The sequence below is a fragment of the Pectinophora gossypiella genome, chromosome Z, assembly GCF_024362695.1.
Source record: "Pectinophora gossypiella chromosome Z, ilPecGoss1.1, whole genome shotgun sequence".
NCBI lineage: Eukaryota > Metazoa > Arthropoda > Insecta > Lepidoptera > Gelechiidae > Pectinophora > Pectinophora gossypiella.
In genome coordinates this window covers 28,159,139-28,179,647 of record NC_065433.1, presented here as the reverse complement: position 1 = coordinate 28,179,647, position 20,509 = coordinate 28,159,139, and the positions used below count along the sequence as shown (strand labels likewise).

The 20,509-nt window shown below is 44.8% G+C and overlaps 1 protein-coding gene across 1 annotated transcript in view; it reads left to right on the top strand.

The window, feature by feature from the left end:
* LOC126379770 (dystrophin, isoforms A/C/F/G/H-like) overlaps window positions 1-20,509 on the top strand; it is a 321,313-nt gene that overhangs the window by 15,123 nt on the left and 285,681 nt on the right. Inside the window, exons 17-28 of the mRNA XM_050028589.1 lie at window positions 882-1,754; window positions 2,487-2,690; window positions 2,783-3,019; window positions 3,110-3,568; window positions 4,205-4,351; window positions 4,431-4,924; window positions 5,456-5,627; window positions 9,194-9,268; window positions 9,359-9,493; window positions 9,863-10,094; window positions 19,046-19,140; window positions 19,703-19,801. Coding sequence (XP_049884546.1) covers window positions 882-1,754; window positions 2,487-2,690; window positions 2,783-3,019; window positions 3,110-3,568; window positions 4,205-4,351; window positions 4,431-4,924; window positions 5,456-5,627; window positions 9,194-9,268; window positions 9,359-9,493; window positions 9,863-10,094; window positions 19,046-19,140; window positions 19,703-19,801 — 3,222 coding nt within the window. The remainder of the gene's footprint in view (window positions 1-881; window positions 1,755-2,486; window positions 2,691-2,782; window positions 3,020-3,109; window positions 3,569-4,204; window positions 4,352-4,430; window positions 4,925-5,455; window positions 5,628-9,193; window positions 9,269-9,358; window positions 9,494-9,862; window positions 10,095-19,045; window positions 19,141-19,702; window positions 19,802-20,509) is intronic.

The following is a 20,509-nucleotide window of genomic DNA, read 5'->3' as shown; positions in this document are numbered from 1 at the left end:
TAAATTAGTATTTTTCTGTTAATATAGTAAGTATTGCTATTTGTAATAATTATTATAGCCCCGCTATGGGCGGTAGAATACCTGAGAAATGCCATAAAATTACGTGTCAAGAAAAATCTATAAATCACTTCTGTCAGTAAGATAATCTTATCCTCCTGTAACATAAATTCTACATAACATTAACATAAATTCTTGCTTATATCTGCATTGGAGCACTACTAATTCAAACTCATGATAGGCACCATTATTGTGTGTTTGTACTTATCACTCACTCGTTCGGAGCTCGCGGTGATGCGGATGTAGCACCCGTGGTCCGTGGAGCACGTCCATTGTCGGGCAACACGTGGCGGCGTCCGTACGTGTGGCCACACCAGTGCGCGCTGCGTCCGCACGCAGCGGCGCTCACATGCCGAGCTGCGAGTCATGTATACCTCATCATTCACTTGCGGGCTCGACGCACTTTCAATTCGTTTATCACGCATATTACATCACTACACGCTTATTTTAGGTATATTAACAAATTTTTGTTCACCGTTGACGACTCAAACTAAACGAACGACTAAGAAATCTCAAAGACCTTTGATACTTTTCGTTTGCGGTCGTATGTGTAAACTTTTGTACATCGTAAGTGTGGTGGCTATGGGATGGTAACGTATGCATTAAACAAATAATGTAAATAGTGGCTGTACATAAAGCGACTGCTCGGTGTTGGTGTTAACTTGTGTGGTGTTGAACAATCGCTTCGTGTGTCATGGCATCGAGCCGCGCCGCATCGCACGGGACTCATGCCGCTTGCATCACCTCACCTGCCATTGACCGCACGGCGAGCGCGGTGCTAACCGAGCGGCTGGCCGCGACTAAACCGGCGGTTTGGGTTGCAGGCGGGCGAGGCGCCGCACTACGAGTGCGTGACGGACACGATCAAGCGGCGGCTCGAGAGCCCGCAGAGCGCGCGCCGCGACGCGCCCGACGACAAGCCCGACCTGAAGCGCTCCAAAATCCCGCTGGCGCTGCGCAGCCCCGCGCCCGTGCGCCGGCGCCTGCAGCACGCCGGCTCACGCGCCCATGATACACACCGACACACATCTCCAGACAAACATGACAATCACTTCCAAAACCAATTGGGTTTACATTCTTCGAACAAAATAGATTCATCGGCGCAACAAGAACATTCCGAATCGGGCACTCATCAAGATATCGCTGTAAGCGCTCGTGAAATTGCTAAATCGGCGGAATGTCCCACGGAAGGGGAGAAGCCGGACATAAATGGCGGGGAGGAGAGCGGGCGCGCGGACGCGGCGCTGGAGTTCGTGCCAGAGGGCACGGCGGGCGACGCGGCGGAGGAGGCGCGGGCGCCGGAGGGGCAGGGCGCGCCGCCCGCCGTGCACCTGGGTTCCGAGCCGCGGACCTTCGTGGTGGAGGTGCGCCGGCTGGAACGCCGCATGCGCCCTACGCTCGGAGTGTTGAAGTGCCGCGCCGAGGATCACTCGCCGCCGCCGCCCGACGACGCTTCCACCGCCTCAGATACACCGGAGACGCCGGCCACGCCCGACACGCCCTTGACACCTGACATGCCTGTAACACTCGACACGCACGCGACCCCCGAGCAGGCGCAGCCGGCCCCGGACCCGGTGTCGCAAATAGATGCGCCCGCGACCAGCGCAGCACACCACGCGGACGACCGGCCACCCGGCGAGCCCGCATCGCTCTTGGCTCAGGAAGTCATATATACTGAAGTAGAGGATACGCCTCAGGTAATGGGAAAGACATAGACAAGTTTATGATAATATAAACTTAGACGAAAAAATATCTCTACGAGTGGCTGGTACAGATTGGTACGTACCACCGCTGGAGCGCACGCCCACTGCCACTATCTTCTCAAATGACTCCGACCAAAGTTTCTTAATTTTAAGTTATTTTTCACTTCTAATATAAACAAAACACTGAAATAAAATAAAGCACTATGTACATTTTAATGAAGGATTTTCCAGACTACATTCCCCAAAATAAATAATATAGATGGCGCTGTACAGATTTGCCTCCGTTTAACCTTGTAACTTTATGGATAACAGACATAATGCATCTTTTATCTTTGTATTCGGCTATAAATGATGACACTTGTTATTACACCCAGGCGCAACACATCCTCCACCCACTATTATATTGATCAAAACAAAAAGAACCAACATAAGTAGCAACATAATTCTATACGTATTTGATCCAAATATCAAACAACAATTATTTATATATATATATATATATATATATATATATATATATATATATGCCTTAGCTATTAGATTATATTTTTGAATAATCATGTACCCTAAAATAGGTAATTAATATAATATTAATTCTGAACAGCGCCATAAATATTTTTTTTGTGGAACATGGCCTGGAAAGTTCCTCATTAGGGTTTTTGTGTGGGTTTTATATTGCCACACTATGTTTGGAAGTATTGAAGTGGGACCGTAACGTACGTACAGTCGGCGGGCCGCGAGTGGGCGGCGAGCGCCCCGCTGTCGACGTCGACGCCGCTGAAGTCGGCGCCGAGCAAGCAGCACGTGCAGGTGGTCGCCATGTCGCCCAAGCCTGCGTCCGCGCCCACCACGCCCACTCCCGGCACACCGCCCACACCTCCCGCGCCTAGGGCGCTGGAAAAATACCAGAAAATGGGTGACGCGCCACAAGTACGTAACCACATATTATCAGATACATAATCAGGTATTAATCAGGTGTCCGTAACATATAATAATATGTACAATAAATTATGTATTTGAAGAAAGTAGAGAGCAAAGAGACCGCGTTAACGGAGGAAAAAACGGAAGAGTATAGCGAAGACAAGAGCGTGGACCGCAGCGGAGGAGGAGAGCTGGTGCGCGCGCGCTGCCCGGAAGAGAGCGACCCCGAGCTGGAGCAGTTCGAGGAGGAGGCGGCGCATATGTCGCGCCGCATGGACGTGATGCTGCTCACGGTGCGCGGCGTGGCCAGCGAGCGCGACCCCGCCAAGCGGCTCGAGGTGAGTGCTGAGCAGGCCGCCGCCATAGCAGCGCACTGACTGCTGTCAGTTACGCTGCTGCGTAACTTTGGTGACCCTTTCCCCGCGCAGATCCTGAAGCATCAGCTGGGCGCGCTGGCGGAGGATGCAGCGGCGCTGATCTCTCGCGGGGACAGTCTCGTGTACGCGCTGCACGCGCGCAATCCGCTGCTGGCGGACTGGGCGCAGGCGCGCGTGCAAGATCGGCTGCGTGCCGAGTGGGCCGGCGTCATGGCCGAGATCGAGGCACGCCGCGAGCTGGCCGTGCGCGCCGAGGAGCAGGTGGTCGAGCTGCGTCGCCTCGTGGAGGCGTTGCGCGACTGGCTGGAGCGCGCCGCTGTCGCCCCGGACCCTGCAGACGTGGCCGCGCGCGAGCCCGACGTGGAGCGCGTGCAGGAGCTGTGCGCCGAGCTGCGCGCGCAGCGAGTGGCGCACCCCGAGCGCGCCGCCGCCGATGCGTGCGCGGCCTGGGCGCGCCTCGCCGCCGCCACTCTGCCGCACCACGCGCACCCCGACGCTAAGATCAAGCCGGTCAGTTATTTATAACCGCCATGTAATACTTTCACTTTTCATGTTCAATTTTAGACATTCATGTAGTGTTTCGTACTGCAGTACTTAGAGTACAGCTTTATAATGCATACAGAGACGGTATTACGGGGACTGGGGACCTTGTATAAAACCGCATCCCTTCCTGCAAATTATTACTGGGTCGTTCTTCTTTTTTATCGACAATAAAAAGACATTTTCTCAATTTATCGGATTTAACATCTTTAAAATTATAACGGCATTAAATATTTTAAAACATCATATAAAGATGTGTCTGTAGAGGACCATTTAGAGGTTCTCTTTATCTTGGTAACATACTTTTCTTTGTAGACACATTCCAAAAAATATTGTGACAGAGTGGTCCTTTTCATCGGAGACAGCATTTTAATTTACCACTCTGTCACAGAATTTTGTGAAAAACAATCAAGCTTCTTTAAGGACTAATTGAGGAACCGATTAGTATTTTGCTTGTATTTTGAGTATAATAAGATAACTATATTTTTGGACAATGGAAACATGAAACAAAATTCTAAAACATAACTTATCAGAAGCAGAACGAAGGACAGATCATTGTCGATAAAAAAGAAGAACGACCCTACTACACGTGTATGGTGTGTGCAGGACGGCGTGGAGGCGGCTTGCGGCGAGTACGTGACGCGAGCCAACCGCGCGCGCGAGGCGGTGGCGGCGCTGCGGGCCGCGCTGCGGGCGCCGCCGCTCGGGGGCAAGGACTACGACGACTTCCCTCTGCAGGAGGACGCGCTCGCGGTCAGTCAGCATGTGGCAGAACACCCCGACCCCCGCGCCCCGCCCGCCCGCACACGCCTCATGTACACTTCTGTTGCAGAAAGTGAAGGTGTCCCTGGACGAGGTGTCGAGCGGCGTGGAGGAGGCAGAGAAGGAATACTCGTGGCTGGCGCGACAGGGGCGCGCGAGCGAGCTGGCGCGTGTGCGGCGCGTGCGCGACAAGCTGCGCGGCGAGCTCAGCGCGCTGTCTGAGGCGGTGGCGGAGCGGCGTGCGCGTTGGGCGCGCTGCCAGCAACAGTGGGCCGCTCTGTACGCCGCGCTCGAGGACTGCGGCGAGTGGCTGGACGCGTGCGAGACGCAGCTGGACCGCGTGCGGTGCGGCAGCACACCGCCGCAGGTGTGCAAGGAGACGCTGCAGCAGCTGGAGCGCGAGCTGGCGGCGCGGCGGCGCAGCACGGGCGCGTGGCGAGCAGCGGGCCGCGGCGTGGTGGCCGCGTGCGGCGGCCGGCTGGCGCGCGACGTGCAGGACCAGCTCGACCTGCTCAACGACCGCTGGCACCACGCGGCCAAGCACATACACCAGCTCAGAGACAGGCGAGTCAAATACGCAACTGTTCTGTTTGAACGACTAAATAAACACTTAATACATATCACACCTACTCGGGACGAAAATAAAGTGTATGATTTTTTTGCCCCCTTTTCGAAACAGTAAGAAGGGGCTTGCCAAATAGGTGTAGTACAATTGGGCCAGTATATCTGGGCCAGTAATTTTTGACCCAGATATATGTATTCGTCAACATACTGTAATTGCTGCCCATATACCTCGACCCTATGTTTGGTACTTCTATGGCATGTATTCAAAAATGTATTAATGTAAATGGCTATGTGATGTTATGTAAGTGGCTGGAAATAGTCTTCTGATTATATGTGGCTCTACCCACCCTTTCGGGGAACATGGGCGTGAGTTTATGTATGTATATATATGTATTAATGTAAATTATTAAATATGGATTAAATGAATCTTATTTAATGTAATAAGTATGACACTTTGTGACGTTAAGTAATGGTTTCTGAAAGCATGAATAAATGATTCGTTTATTTAGCTGAATGTCAAGTGTTGTGTAGAGTGAATGCGGCGGAAGCAGCGGAGAGGAGGAGCCCCGGCGTGCCGACGGGGGCCGCGGGCGGAGCGGGGGGCGCGACGACGACGCTGCGCGCTGTGCGTGAGTTGCTGGACACCACCAGCGCCAACCCCTCGGACGCCACCAGCCTGTCCATCCGGCTCAGCCTCGTCAAGGTAAGCTGCCGCGCCCTGACCGCCCGTCTCGGCCGCCCTCTCGCGCGCTCTATAAACGTGCTGTTCTGTCGCAGGCTCAGCGGCCCCCGCTGGTCACTGAACTAGTATATTCACTCCACTGGTATGTCTCTGTTGTTCAAAATGTGTGATTTACATGCACTCGTTCGTTTCGTATTATTATAACCCAACCTAACGTGTTGAAATTATTTGTATTGAAGTTTGAGTAAAACATAATGTTTTTAATCATTCATTTAATAAATGAATACTTCTCATATAGTGAACGGTTAAACAATTCTTTATGAAACTGCATAGCACAAACTAATGTATAAGTGCTTAATTATTGTACATGCAAAAGTGTTTCTTGTCACGTGTTCAATAACATTATATATTTTTCATCAGCCACTATGTAACTCAACTGTAACCACCACCATAAACTCAGGTATGCAGGCAACTCAAAGGAGGAAACAGTTCGTGCATTTTTGCCTTTTTCATATGAAAACCATAAAGACGGCACGGAACAATAGATATCACGTGGTTACCAGGATGGAATTGAATTGAATCAGGAGTTGAATTTGTGCCCGCCTCTTTTATATGGAACTTAAATATAGCCAGATCTTAGAATTGATCATTTCATGATGTGTTCGACCATTTCATGAAATGGTCTTATTTCATGAAATAGACAACTTAAGCCGACCATATCGTTGAAACGTCAACTTTTTTATGACGTGACTTATTGTAGATTTGCCGCAGATGGCATTAACTACTTGGCTGGACAAATGGGGAGCGCTGAAGGCTCTCACCCGGTACAACGTTTAAGACAACAGGCCTGAGGGTGCCTAGTTGGGCGCGAACCTCGGCTCAGGGCGTCGTCTGAGAGGTGGTCAACGTTTAATGATATTGCAACCAACGTTTGGCCATATCATTAATGTAGGCGGTGTCCATGCTATGTGGTGTAATAAAATGCGAATAGTGTTCCCGATAATCGATTAATTTCTAAACTTTAATTTCTTAAGCTTAAGTACCCTAAAAAGGATTACTCTTGAATATCGTTGGCCAGTATAAATATAAATATACCTCTGAATGATGAGTATTATTTAATGTATTGTCTTCTGGAGCGAATTCGTCCGACTGGGACCAGTAATGCTTGCCAAAGAAGGATGTACGAAGGCGTCGCCGAACTTGCTTCTAATGAAATCTATCTCCCACAGTGCGTTGATGGTGATGTAAAATTTAATCTATAGTTTATTGAAAATACATTGTATTGTCAATATTGACAATACAATAAACTACTGTACGGAAAATAATATTTTTCAACGCACTTGTTCGTAAAGTAGCTCTTATTGCACAGCTTTTAGGTACATAAAGCACTCTTAATACACCGGTGCTGTAATGTAACATTACTATAATAATAATAATAAAATGTATTTCCACACAAAGCCACTTAACAACAATTTTAAAGTTACAAAATTAGTAAGAAGCAAGTTACAAAATATTGATTACAGCTGATGCCTAAAATAGACTCAAGCCTGTGTGTACTATAGGCATCAGCTACCATCTTAGTGTTACAATCATTTATAGATATAGACAGTATTAGATTGTGGACACAGATTCGTGAAACAAGCTTAGCTTAATGTTTGACAACATTTCGACTGCGAAAAGAAAATTTATAAAAGAACAGAAATTTAACATAATTAAAATCAAGATATAAATATGCCATATTTGTGTAAATGAGTATAGTATGAGACCAGTGGTTTATATGAAAGGTAGATTATGTGTGTGTGTGTGAGTGAGTGTGTGTGTGTGTGTGTGTGTGGGTGCATATGATTGTGTATGAGTGTTAGTGAGTGTGTGTCAGATACTGTATAGTGCTTCTTTGTATAGTTTTTTTTTTTAAATGTCACCATGCAGATTTTACATCCAGAAATTAAAGAACGAAAACAGTAGTTATTTCTGTGACTAAATAAATATATTTTTAATATTTGGCGCCATTGCCTCTATAACGGCGCGCGCAATGAATTCACGCGCCATTTGCTATTTTTTTTCAAGAATACGTCAAATATTTACAGTTGTGTTTTGCAAATTGTATTGTTTTTCTTCGCAAATGTGTTGAAATCCGTCGTATAAAACGGGCACAGATCTCCCCACAATCAATCGGAGGAGGGGGTATAGATCATACTCCACCACGCTGCTCCACTGCTGTATATGAATTTAAAAAAGTTAAGCCATTAACGCCACTCCATCGCTCGATCTCATGATAGTGGCATGTTATATAATTATAACGGGAACAAATTTATCTTCTGCCACTTTAGGTAACAAAACTGCCGATATAATAGAATTGTAATGCGCTATGCGTGTGGCTTGTAATGGCGGCGTGTCTATTTCTGAATCTATGAAAATATTTCTGTCCCATGAGTGCCGGAGTGTACAGTAGAGAGTGCGCGCGCATCAGTGCACAGCGCGCGCGACACGCCACTCACCGCGCTTTAAGCGTAATAAGGCTAACTCTCTTCAATGTTTATTTATTGTCTATGACTGTATAAGTGTTTTTATTTTGCTGTAATGAACGGTGTTCTGCTATCACAGCAGATGTACACAATTTAGTAGTGTGGTAAGAGACCGCCCGCCCCGGGCGGTGGTCGCGCGTCCATTCACCGCGCGCCGGCCGGCGGCGTGGCGCGGCGTGGCGTGGCGTGGTGTGGTGTGGCGCAACTTTTCCTCATTGTTTACGCCATTGCATTTATCGATTCGTGTTTCGACGTTTTTACTAAACATGTTATTGAATACACACTCAGTGAGTAATTGCCACGGTTTTAATTTACTTTTTTAGTTAGGTATTTTTTTATTTAATTTTCTTAACGACGGTTAAAACAAATATAATTTAATACAGTTTCTCAGAAATCGGAGTGGGTCTTTCTGTATTGTATATAGTTTATTGTGTTTTTGAAATAATTTAAGATTTATGTACGGAAAAAGCTGGAAACGATAGTGTGTTGACTACATTATGTATGTACATACATAATGTAGCTTCTATGTATGTATGTACATATAAGTACAAAGGTCTTGAATGCCTAGTCCAAAATATGATGCCTGTGGATTAGTCGAGTTATTTTGATTGATCCTCTGTAATTTATCCGAACTTAAACACTAGTACATATAATAAGATTAAGTACACATGATAGACAATGGCCTGACATATTTTCCAAAAAAAAAAAAATGAATAATTAATCGATATTTGATCTGTCTCGCTCGCTTCACACTCAAGGAATAACGATCATCGTTTATCACCGTAGGGCGCGTTCACTCTGCTTACATTCATAATTGTTGCATGGGGACAACATGTCTATCATCAAGTTGCTATAATTTTGCATGAGCGTTATTTCTAAATGACTTATGTGATTATAGATGTTTTGTGTCGTAGAAGCGGAGATGCGCTTGTAACACTTTCACCTTTTAAAAATATAAATAAAATCGATAGAAATACGTATTAATATGAGCAGCACTGCAGCAGTGTGGGTGACACAAGTGCGACTGTGTGGAGTTGTGTAGTAATGTGTTGTTGTGCGCAGGCGCGAGAGGAGGAGGTGTCGGCGCGCGCGCGTGAGGCGGCGCACGAGCCAGCGCTACGCCGCGACCTCGACCAGGTAAGGGGCCGGTAGCGTGGCGTGTTGTCACACGTACAGCGTGCAGCGGGTTGTATAGTAGTAGTTACAGTGTGGTCCGTGTGTGCGCAGGCGGCGGGTCAGCTGAGCGCGCACCGTGAGTACATCGGCAGCAAGCTGGCGGCGCTGGGCAAGTTTAGCGCGCGGCTGGAGGCGGCCGCCGCGTGGGCCGCCGCCGCGCGCCACCAGCCACCGCACGACCTGCAGGTATACCGGCGCACGCACACTTGGACAGTTTGGATAACACTTTGAAGTCGTTGCTTTATAATATCTGAACCTACGGATACGTGCACGCTCACGTCATGGCTTCAATGTCTTCGCAGTGGATAAACTAATGGTCAGGACGTTATCAAAACTGTTTATCGACTTTGGCAATAAAATCAAGTAAATAAATAAATGAATAAACGTTTAAACGTGGTATTACCTACATCAAAATGACTCTAATTGTGTATTGTGAATTCATGAACAAGAAATATTTACACCTTCACCATTTATTTTAATAACAAAATGTTCCTGATAGTTTGTACGATGCGTGTAACTAGGTATTTGTTAATAAATAATTGTCGAAATATTTAGGCGCAAGTGAGCGAACGTGAAGCGGAGGTGCGTGAGGTGCTGGAGAACTATAACAACTTGGAGCGCGAGTGTGGCGCCGCGCAGCAGTGCGTGGCGGGCGAGCTGCGCGCGCGCGCCGCGCGCCTGCGCACTGACTGGGCGCAGCTGCGCGCCGACCACGCCGCTGCCCCGGCCGTCGCCGGTGCCGACCACGCGCCGCCGCCCGGTGAGTCGCACCTTACAATGGTGACGGGTGTTACTTGAACTAAATCGTAAATAAAACACTTGGTGACGGCAATCTGACTTTGTATCATGTGCACACCTCAATTTGAGTTATTTACTTGTAACTAATTATAACCACAAAATTGTGTGATGTAATGATCCATAATGTCTGTAATCAATTAGCAACATGTAGAATTTATCTAAATTGTACGTAGCTTAATGTGCGTTGAGTATGGTGCTACCTAATCGCTTGTTATGGGTAATAAATACGTGGAATACTAACAGCTCGTTTCATTAACTGTCGTTGTGTCGTCAGCATCATCGGCGCTCGTACGTACTGTCTAACCTGTAATGTGGTGTGGGGCGGGGGCCCGGCGCCAGCCCCACTCCCGTGCTTGTAATTACTACCGCACACAACACCCTAGTTTTAATCACCCGGTACACTTTTATTTAAAAATAAATTTGAATGAAGCTAATCTGTGACCGTCACTTTTCATGGAAATCTTATCATTTGCAGCCACAGCGACAACCATAAATATAGGATATCCCTTTCCAAATCTTGAAAAACCAAAAAATAGAGTCAACACTAAAAGAAAACATAAGTTGTCCGTATGACGGCGCGACCTACTTGGCGCGCTCATTTGCCGGAATCAGTGCAGGCGGCGCGGACAATGCGGGGTGCTCTTTGTTTGACACAAAAACCACCCCCACCCCCCGGCCCCTGGCCCCGCGCGCCGCCGCCGCCCCAGATACACCCGACACACAGACTACACAACACAAAGCTTAGGTGATGATCTTGCGTTGCACCGGTTGTCTAGCTAAGACAAACAAGGCCATATTTATATTACTTTAGAAATTTTAGTGTAGTGCAGCGCTGGTCGTTGATACATCGGCAGCGCTGGCTTTACTTCCATCATGCACCTTGTTAGTGGAAAAAATATATGGTAAAATAAACCTAGTCATAAGTGTCGTATCATTTTTTTTTACTATTATAAACACACATACCGATTACATTTTAGGTAGTCTAATTAAAAAAGTCAAACAGTAAAAAAAACTAATTAAAAACAAAACCGACTTTAAAATCTATCAAAATGCAGAGAGGCTGCACCTCCGCTAAAGGTACAGTGGTTACTATGGTTACCTATGACAGCGGGTGGAACATGCAGTTGTTTACCTATGACAGCGGACAGTAGATCGCACATTATCAGACCCTGAATATCATCTGTCAACAGACCCTGAATAATGTCTTACGTCATTTTAATGTGGAGTTCTAATCCTATAACCACCTGGTTGTCATCAGACGCTGAATACGTTAGTATTCCTAGGGTTTGAGTGCTCGTCAAGACAAATTAAACAAGCCCAAACTCGGCGGACTTGTGTCATTTTATTGTGGAGTTCCTATGACCACCTGGTATTTGACCCTGGATCTTTTGATCATATCTAAGAACCTTCTCGCTAATACCACCTATCAAAAGTAGAAAACTGCATCCAAATGGGACTATCCGTTCTGGAGCTACGATACATAGACAAAGGAACGAAACTTATACACAAAAAATACATCTCTGCCTACCCCTTTGGGGATACGGGCGCGATGCTATGTTATGTTATGATGTAAAATATAACGAGGTCAAACACGAATATATTATGAAAGATCCTTGGCAAAGCTACGCAGACGGGGTTAATTATCAAACTGTTTTTATATACTTGACAACCGGTACCAGCTACCCCCGCCCACACCAAAGCAAACAGTAGAACGAGTCATCTGAAGACTAATTCGCCGCGGTCACCGCTCACACCAGCGGTCCAAGACTGAAATGATGAACACGCAACAATAAACTACCAACATTTAATTAACATACAGTACAGTACAGACAGCTCATTCAGCTCAATCCAGCTCATCTCTCTTAAAACTTTCCTCCAGCTGATTGGGAAACACTCACATTTACTTAAACTAGGAGAAGCAGATTAGCAACATATTTTCATTATTTACGCGTGACGACAATTAACTAATAAATACATAAACCTTAGTATTACTACAAAATAATTACAATAAAACCAGAATGCGCACAGACCCCCTTTGAAAATAAAGTAAGTAGACCAAAAACTAACTAACAATATTAAAAAACAAAACTTAAAAAGAAGACTAAAAGTAATCGGGATTCGAACAAACACATCAAATAGTAAAAAAATGTAGGTATATACTCGTATTACTTACGTTGATGTTTATAACTACTACAGTTTTTTTTAATAATGTGCAATGCAATATTTCGCACACAAATTCACGCCCGCAGACCGGGCCGCGCAGAACAGGGCCACAATAGGATAGAGCCATATTATTGGAATCACTAAATTAAAACTCCTAAAAAGTCATAAGGTGAATCCACAAAACTAAATTACAAATAGAATGTTAATAATAAATTAACACAAATAAAAATAAAATCGTAATAAAATTGGGAGCAATTGGTTTTGCAGCCTGCCGCCAAATCACCTGGGCCAGTTCGCTGTCAGTCAACTCTCCAGACATTAATTGACATCGTAAATAAACTGGTGGTTCACAGCGTGCGCGGTGGGTGGCGATGTGACAGTCAATTATAAATTATATTCAACAACAAAACATAATCTCACGACTATATCCCAATGGGGTAATCAGAGGTACAACCATCGTAAGATAATCTACGTTATATTATATCAGATTTCGTTATAAACCTTTGTATTTACAGCGACATCCATCGATATTTCTGCTACTACTGCTATCTGTTGATGTGAGCCGGAACTAACGCGGGGGTCACTGGGTTCATAATCGCGAAATATTTTAAAATAAGGGTAAAATTGTTGATATCTTCCGATGTTGATTAAAAACCTAGATTTTTATACAGTTTCAAGAGACCGCAGATTAACATGTAATACTTATTACATGTTTAGGTAATACTTTTTACATGTTAGGTTTTACAGGTTAGGTTTGTAATACTTATTACATGTTAATTTCAACTTGATACCTCCACGCGTTCCCGAGGAAAAGGTCTTGACAGACAGACGGACAACAAAGTGATGAAGTTTTACCTTTTGAAGTTCGGAACCCTGACAAATAAAATTGAGAGAGGTGTTCATATTTTCATAAAACGAAACAAAATACCGTCATCTCGTATTAGCTCAATAAATAAATAATAAATGAATAAAACACATGAGCGTCAAACTTGTAATTGTAAACTGTAAGGGCCCGCTATACATGATAGAAATTCCATTAAAAAGAAATCTAATAAAAGTCCAAATAATGGTCATAGACGTTTGGTGTCATAATAAAAAAATGTGTCCTGCCAGGATGGACGACGCGCGAGGGCTGTTCGGCCAGCTTTTTTTTTGACGTGACTTTTTGTAGATTTGCCGCAGATGGCATTCACTACTTGGCCGGAGTGTTGGGCTAGCGGTAGAGGGAATCTTGAGACAATAAACCTGTAACTTGGCACACTTGTTTAAAATCCCACCTAGACTAACATATACAAAAATGGAACACATGAGGAGTGAGCGTACTAGACACCTCTGCCTACCGCTTCGGGGATACAGGCGTGATGCTATGATACAATAATCGAAAAAATAACAGCGACATTATTAAAAAAGCTCGCAGTCATTGTAGTGTGACGTGTCCTGATCGTGAATAAATTTCACTCCGTCGCGGGGGAGGGTGTCAATGAAACTCGGGACATTGAAAACATCGTGCCAGGAAAAGTCAACCCGAGACGGTGATATGGGGCGATCGAGCAGGAAGACAAGGAGCGCAGAGAATAGGGGAAGATTTCCCTCTCGTTTGGGTGGCGTGCGGGACAGTGCGGCCGGGACGCGCGCGGCGGACACTCGCGCGACTCCCGCACGCGAGGCTCGCGCTCACTCGCGCCCACACTCGCCGCAGCGCTCGCCTCCGCCGGCGGCGGCCGCCACGCTGCTTCGCTATCCCCACGTCGTCAGGCGAATGCCTTCCAAACTGGATTTACGTTTTAAGCGTTGTTGATGTCGTGACAAGTACTCACCCTGGTTTGTTCCCCAATGTAAAGTAGTGCAACGCGTCAAGTTCGACCTACACCGGAGATACCAACTAGACTTGTCACTTGCCCGAAACGATATCTTCTCGTGCGCTGCGATTTACCCCGCACCGCGGTATCTCTTAATGAAAATATTTATTAGCTTCTTTTCCCAAAAAATAATGCAAACACCAAATTATTCTTGTATCTGGAGGAAGTTTGACGACATGTGCCGCGTTGACGACGACAAGTCCTCAACTGGTTTCATCAACGCTGCAACGTGTAAATAAACATGGGACAAGTGCTCCACGACGTGCTATGACTGCTTTTTAAGTTCGCGTGTGTTTGGTCGATCTATCGTAACAATAGTGGATTGGTTTGCGGTTTAAAAGGAGGGCTTGGAGTTCAACCAAGTTATTAAAATTACCTACTTAGTTATGTGACATTTGCTAAAAGATTTTACTCGAACTGAAGTTATGTTCGTAACTGGATGAGCTGACCTTTCTTTAAAGTTTTATGCGTAGAGAGCAGCTGAAGTGTGAAACGTGCAATCAGGCGGGGTGAGGCGGCGGGTCCCTGCCTGGAGGTGAGAGCCCCTGTAACGTTTGCTAAACCTTTCAGTAGACGTAAAGCCTCGGTGCATGTGTGCTGCTTTTGTGTTGCTGAATGTCAATTTTCTTTCCCCTCGGTCTGAAAAAAATGCCCTAAATATAGTATAATTCCAAAGGTCAGTCTGTGGGTCCGTAGTACGGCGTCGTCACGGACTGCACGCCTGGCCCTGCCTTCCGGCGCCGCCTGCCGCTCGCCGCGGCTCGCACACACTCGTTCACTCGTTTCAGTGCACACAAAAGAACTCATTTCGTGTAATGAAACTGCTTTGTTTATATTTGCATGATGCCTGTGTTTAACATTATTAGTCGTGCTATACTGAAATAGATCCTAACTATTTACGATTATGAAATATTTTGTAACGATTGGACACGAGGTAAGTTTTCGCGCGTAAAGTAGCGAGGAATGCAATACAAACCTAAATCGGGGTTATAGGAGGTAGCTATTTTTGTGCGTATGGTAGCTGCGCCATTTACGATTGTAAGTTGTGGTAGCATTTTTCTCATCAAAAAAAATTTAAAAAGGGAAACATGTTAATGTTTTTAAGATCATCATCATCAATTTAAAAGCCACGCTCATGTTGGTGCACCATTTTCCATGCTACTTTTTTAGGGAAAAATAGGGCAGTAGTTTCCCTCTTGCCTTCCGCCCGTTTTTAAGATTTTATATATTTAGGTGATATACAGATATTTTTAAGTACGTTTCACACAATAATATAGCTAAACAATGTGTGAGGTGTGCGGGGGCGGTGCGCGGCGAGGGCGGGCGGCGCGCGGGCGGGGCGTGGGGGGCGCGGGGGGCGCGGTGCCGCCGCAAGGTCACGGCCGGCTCTCCTGGCATCCCTCTTTCCGAGTTAATACTATTACAGTGTCACACGTTCGGTTTCCGTTGTCAATACAAATGTAATTCGAACGGGGGCTGAAGCTAGTTTGGTCAGTCTCAACATCTAGTTCGGTTTAATTAGTAGTGTAGGTGCTATCTCACCAGTACATAGGCACATATAGTGCCTTAACAAGTCATCTTTGAAACAACACGAATCAAAATTGGTGAAATCTAATTCAGTACCAAATTTAAATGAGTTTAAGTCTATATTATGGGTGTCTAAATACTATACAACCCTGCCTACCCTTTCGGGGATACAAGCGTAATGCTATGTTATGTTATAATTACTTATTCTAAAACCCGTTTTGTTCGTAGCGGTAGTCATGTTATTTAAAGCGATTACATGACAATTTCAAAATGAAAGGACCCGTACCACACGACCGGGGGACACCTTTAATTTTTCATCTTTTCACTTCATACAAAAGTCTCTTACCGTGTTCCGCTTTACGGCGTAAGTGGGAGCGAGACAGACAGTACGCGCGCGCTCTCCCTTACTCCTTAGCGGCTAAGGCCATTCACATAACGTAAGGCCAGAGGGGGTGAGGTAAATCTATTTCGGCGCCCGATACAAATTGAGTGGAGAGTTACCGCAGTATTATTTATACAAACCATAGATTTACTACTACCGAAGTTGAACATCAGCACTTAAAAAGTGGAACGCAAAGTTACTGTTAATACCATAGCAACGTTGACAGTACTTTACTCAGTGCGCGATTAGGCTCCGAACTGGCAACACGGCGAAGTGCGTGGTAAAACCTTGCAAAAATAGAAACTCAAAGTGAAAATAGAAGGATGAAACATCATAATATATTTCTAATAAGTAATGACATTGTGCATGTTATCATAGTATAAACATTTTAATGTTCGCAGTAAAACCCACCAAAATTATTATTTTAGTTGAAAATACATCATCAATAATCCGAGTCGCAGTATAACCCTACCGCATTACGAAGCACCACGCGCCAATATACGTAATAAGACGATGCGTACTTTCTTAATTTGACACGATTTAATTGAATCTATATACCGTTGTGTACGAATATATAGCTAAAAAAGCGCCAAGTTTTCGCCGTATTTTTGTATCAAGCGTTGTAACCTACGGTAGTGGTAATCCCTATAGAACGGCAAATCTCCGCCAAGACAGAGTCCTACCCCTATGGAAAAAACCTATTGAACTGCTTTGGATTTTAGATGCACGATGTCTGTGTCGACATAATATTTATGTTTTTGATAAGATTTCAGTTAGTAAACAACAAATATTTGTTAGAATACGCGCTATGAAAGAAGTCGCGCGGATTTCAATGGAACTAAATGACACGTCTAATTCTATGCAGATACTGCTGCGCCAGCGCTGACTCTACTTGTGGTTGGTGCAGAAAAGTATCTCACACATCGACCTGTTTGAGGAAATAGAACTCACAATTGAAAATTTTTTAAAATAATTCTGCGCTCCATATTAGACCTGTGTGCTTACACTGTGGTTGCAATGTAACAGTACAGTGGGACGGATCTTAGTAAACTGGTCGGTATGGTGGGTACCGAGCTTCTGTATTTTAGTAAGTCCAAATCTCAAGATCTGTGTAAGACATGATGATGTGATTTGGTACATTGCACTAGATCAAGTATCCTACAGCGTGGTTTCCATTTGACATGTGTATCGGTTCGTGTACGTTCGTGCGTACGGTTTTTCAGAACTTGTCCTGCGCACTACCGCGTTTTTATAGCTAAATAGTATTTAAGTGACGGGGTAAATATCACTGATTATCATTTATTGTGCGCGCTCACATAGTGTGGCAGGCAGGTACCATTAATTACCGTACTATGGTCTGGTAGGTGCATGAGGCGACGTTAAACACGAAGTGGCTAGTGAGAAGATGCTGTTTATATTAACTTCTCGGTCTTTTACGAAATTAAATAAAATTATTCTTTTTACTTATATGGATTCTATGGGTATTGGCCCCGCAGTAGAAGGCTTTTGAAGATATTTTTATCTGAGTTAAAAAGTAACCAGTGTGTGCGGGGCGCCCCGCGGCTTGGCCGGGGTTACGCCATTGACGTGAAGTACCAACATCAATACACTATGACAAAATAAATACGGCTATAATTATTCAAACTCGCATGAAACCGCCATGGGGAGGCCTTTGCCCAGCATTGGGATCAAGTGGGCTAGTAGGTAATAATAATAATACTTTCACGGATCTATGTGCCAATATTTTAAAGTCGTACGACCGAATGTCCTTTTAAAATCCAAACTGCACTGTTTAACTATTGTGTCTGTAAATCTCGGTGTTAGGAGGTTAAACAACGTTCCTCATTATACAGGGTGGCCCAAAAGTTCAAAATGATAACAAGGAGGTCAAGGCTGATTGGTTACTAGAAACAGCGTTGTGTTCAGCGATTATTTACGCCCATTTTGTAAGGTTTCAAGATTTTCTAACTTACTTTAGAAAACATTATTTTGTGGCTATGTCTTTCGTAATCAATCATTTAGTTTACTTGGTAATTATTCCAGAGGGAAAAGCAAGAACTAGATAAAAAATAAAACCAGCTCAGCCAACCCAGGCGTTTCATTCTTAGACGAATCGAAGATAAAGAAAAGTTATAAGAAGGCGAGCTGTGAAAATGTTCTATCACTGTTGTTAAAACGTTGACAAATAATAATTAAACAATCAGGGAGTTATGGACCCTGAAAGTATTTTCAAATACTGCTCCATTTATCCAAATAAAGTACCTGCTTTTAATACGGACACCGACCCTGACGACATGTGGACCGGGGTTGATAACCCGCACATTGGGAAGGAGCGGTGTACCTACAGCGGTAGACAGATCGCAGTTAATGGCGCTCGTAGTGGTGGGTTGCACGGTAGACGGATTTCAAGGAAACATTTAACATTTTTATACATTCATTTATACTATATTATTTTATACAAATAATCTCTATGATCTGGTGATAAGAGCGTTGGATTCACGTCCGGGAGATCCGGGTTCGATTCCCGACGCGGCCAAAGTCGAATTCTCTTTTTGAGACTGTCCTTTTTTTGGCTAGGACATGGTAGGCTGAATCACCTGATTGTCCAAAAAAGTAAGATGATTTCGTAGCTCGAAAGGTAAGATAAGCCGTTGGTGCCGGCCTACTAGCCCTAACGCTTCCACCAAACCCGCACTGGAGCAGCGATGTGAAGTATGCTCCACACCTCCTATGGTTGATTGAGGAGGGACTTCAAAAGTGTTTGGATTAAGTGCTGTATATTTGGGATTCCATTTTGTTTCTGTAATTTAGAAAAATAATACTATAATTTGTTGAAATAATATCGATTTACAGTGGTCCACTATTGAATGGTTTTATAAATATGAAGAGATAGACCCAAGATATGTCGCAATTACAATTGTAATTTGTTGTGACGGCGGTGTTGAGATGTTGAGTGTGTCCCTGCGCTGGGCAGCAGACTGGGCGACTAACCGGTGCGTTGTGTTGCAGAGTGGTGCGCGCGCACGTCGCCGCGGCGCCGCTCCTCGCAGCCGCAGGCGCCGCCGGCCGCGCTTCTTGCGCACTTCGACACCAGCGTGCTACAGGTAACTTCATTTCATACTAATTCCACTAGGAATGTAGCCAGTGCGGGTTGTTAACGGAGCTTGGTGGAGTATGCTCCATGACCCCTCCGGAGGATTGAGTAGAAGCCTGTGATCAGCGGCAGGACGCATTAAGTTATTAGTTATGAGTTAAATTACTTATGAAATAGATTTTAAACGAGTTCCACGCAACCGATCGAGCCGTTAATTGTGGACTTGGTGACACAATCTACTCAATAATATGTCATCGTCGTGTTGGCCACATTGGAAGTACATAGGTGCACCGTTGTCGTAATTAAACCTCCAGCTATATATTCGATATCTCCATTTACGCCACGTGTTACGATGTCTACTTTATAGAAATTTTCAAAGTTGAGAATGTTGTTCTAAATGTTCTAATATTAGGAAGAATTATTTCAGCATTTGCCTGCGATCTTATATATTACGCCACTGCGTTGATGTCATTAATACGTAATACCTTCTAAATTTGATTGGTTATTAGATACTTATCAGCAAATGATGAAACTGGCCGCAGTTGTTTCACGTGTGTGTTGCGTGTGCGCAGATCCGTGACTGGGTGTCGGTGGAGGTGGACATGCTGCGCGCGCAGCCCGTCGCGGTGGGCGACGTGGACGACATCCTGCACCAGCTCGACAAGCAAAAGGTAAGGTCCCTCCCCCGCCCGGTAGGTCCGCTGCCAGTCAGCCACGTCTGACCTCGGCCGTTGTCGGAGCGGCGACACCGAATAAAACCATGAAGTAGGAGTTGACATGTCTGGCGACGCGTGTACCGCTATTACTGGATGCTCTAAGGCACTTGTAATAAGTTATTGCCATCTAGGGTTCAAAACGCACGAAGCGATAATATACGATATATATAGATATATTTTGAAAATAGCTAATTTAATAATCAAAGTGTCTGTGCTTGGCGATCGAGCTCCTCTCGAGTTCTACGAGTTGATCAAAGAAAAAATGTATTTTTTTTCGCAAAGTCGTTTTTCTGGTAAAATGAACGAACCATAAAAGTAAATCCTTATTTATAATATATGTATATACAAGAGCGAAATTGTTAGAGCCTATGTGCATGAAGTACGTATATACGTATATTATCTATTACGTTAGGGTTCAAAAAATAGATAGGTTGATGATAATATGTAAATTCCACCCACAAAGACCCAACACACACACACACACACGACATCCTGAAGATTGATATTACCAGAAATGAGAACTGAAAATGATCAGTAGAAACAGTAATATCATAATGTCTGAGAATTTTTATTAATCTACCTGAGTATTAAAACACTTCCAGTTTTAACAATTATACGCGTACTTCGTCAACGGAAAAGTGGCCCTGTTCTTGTCTAAGTCCG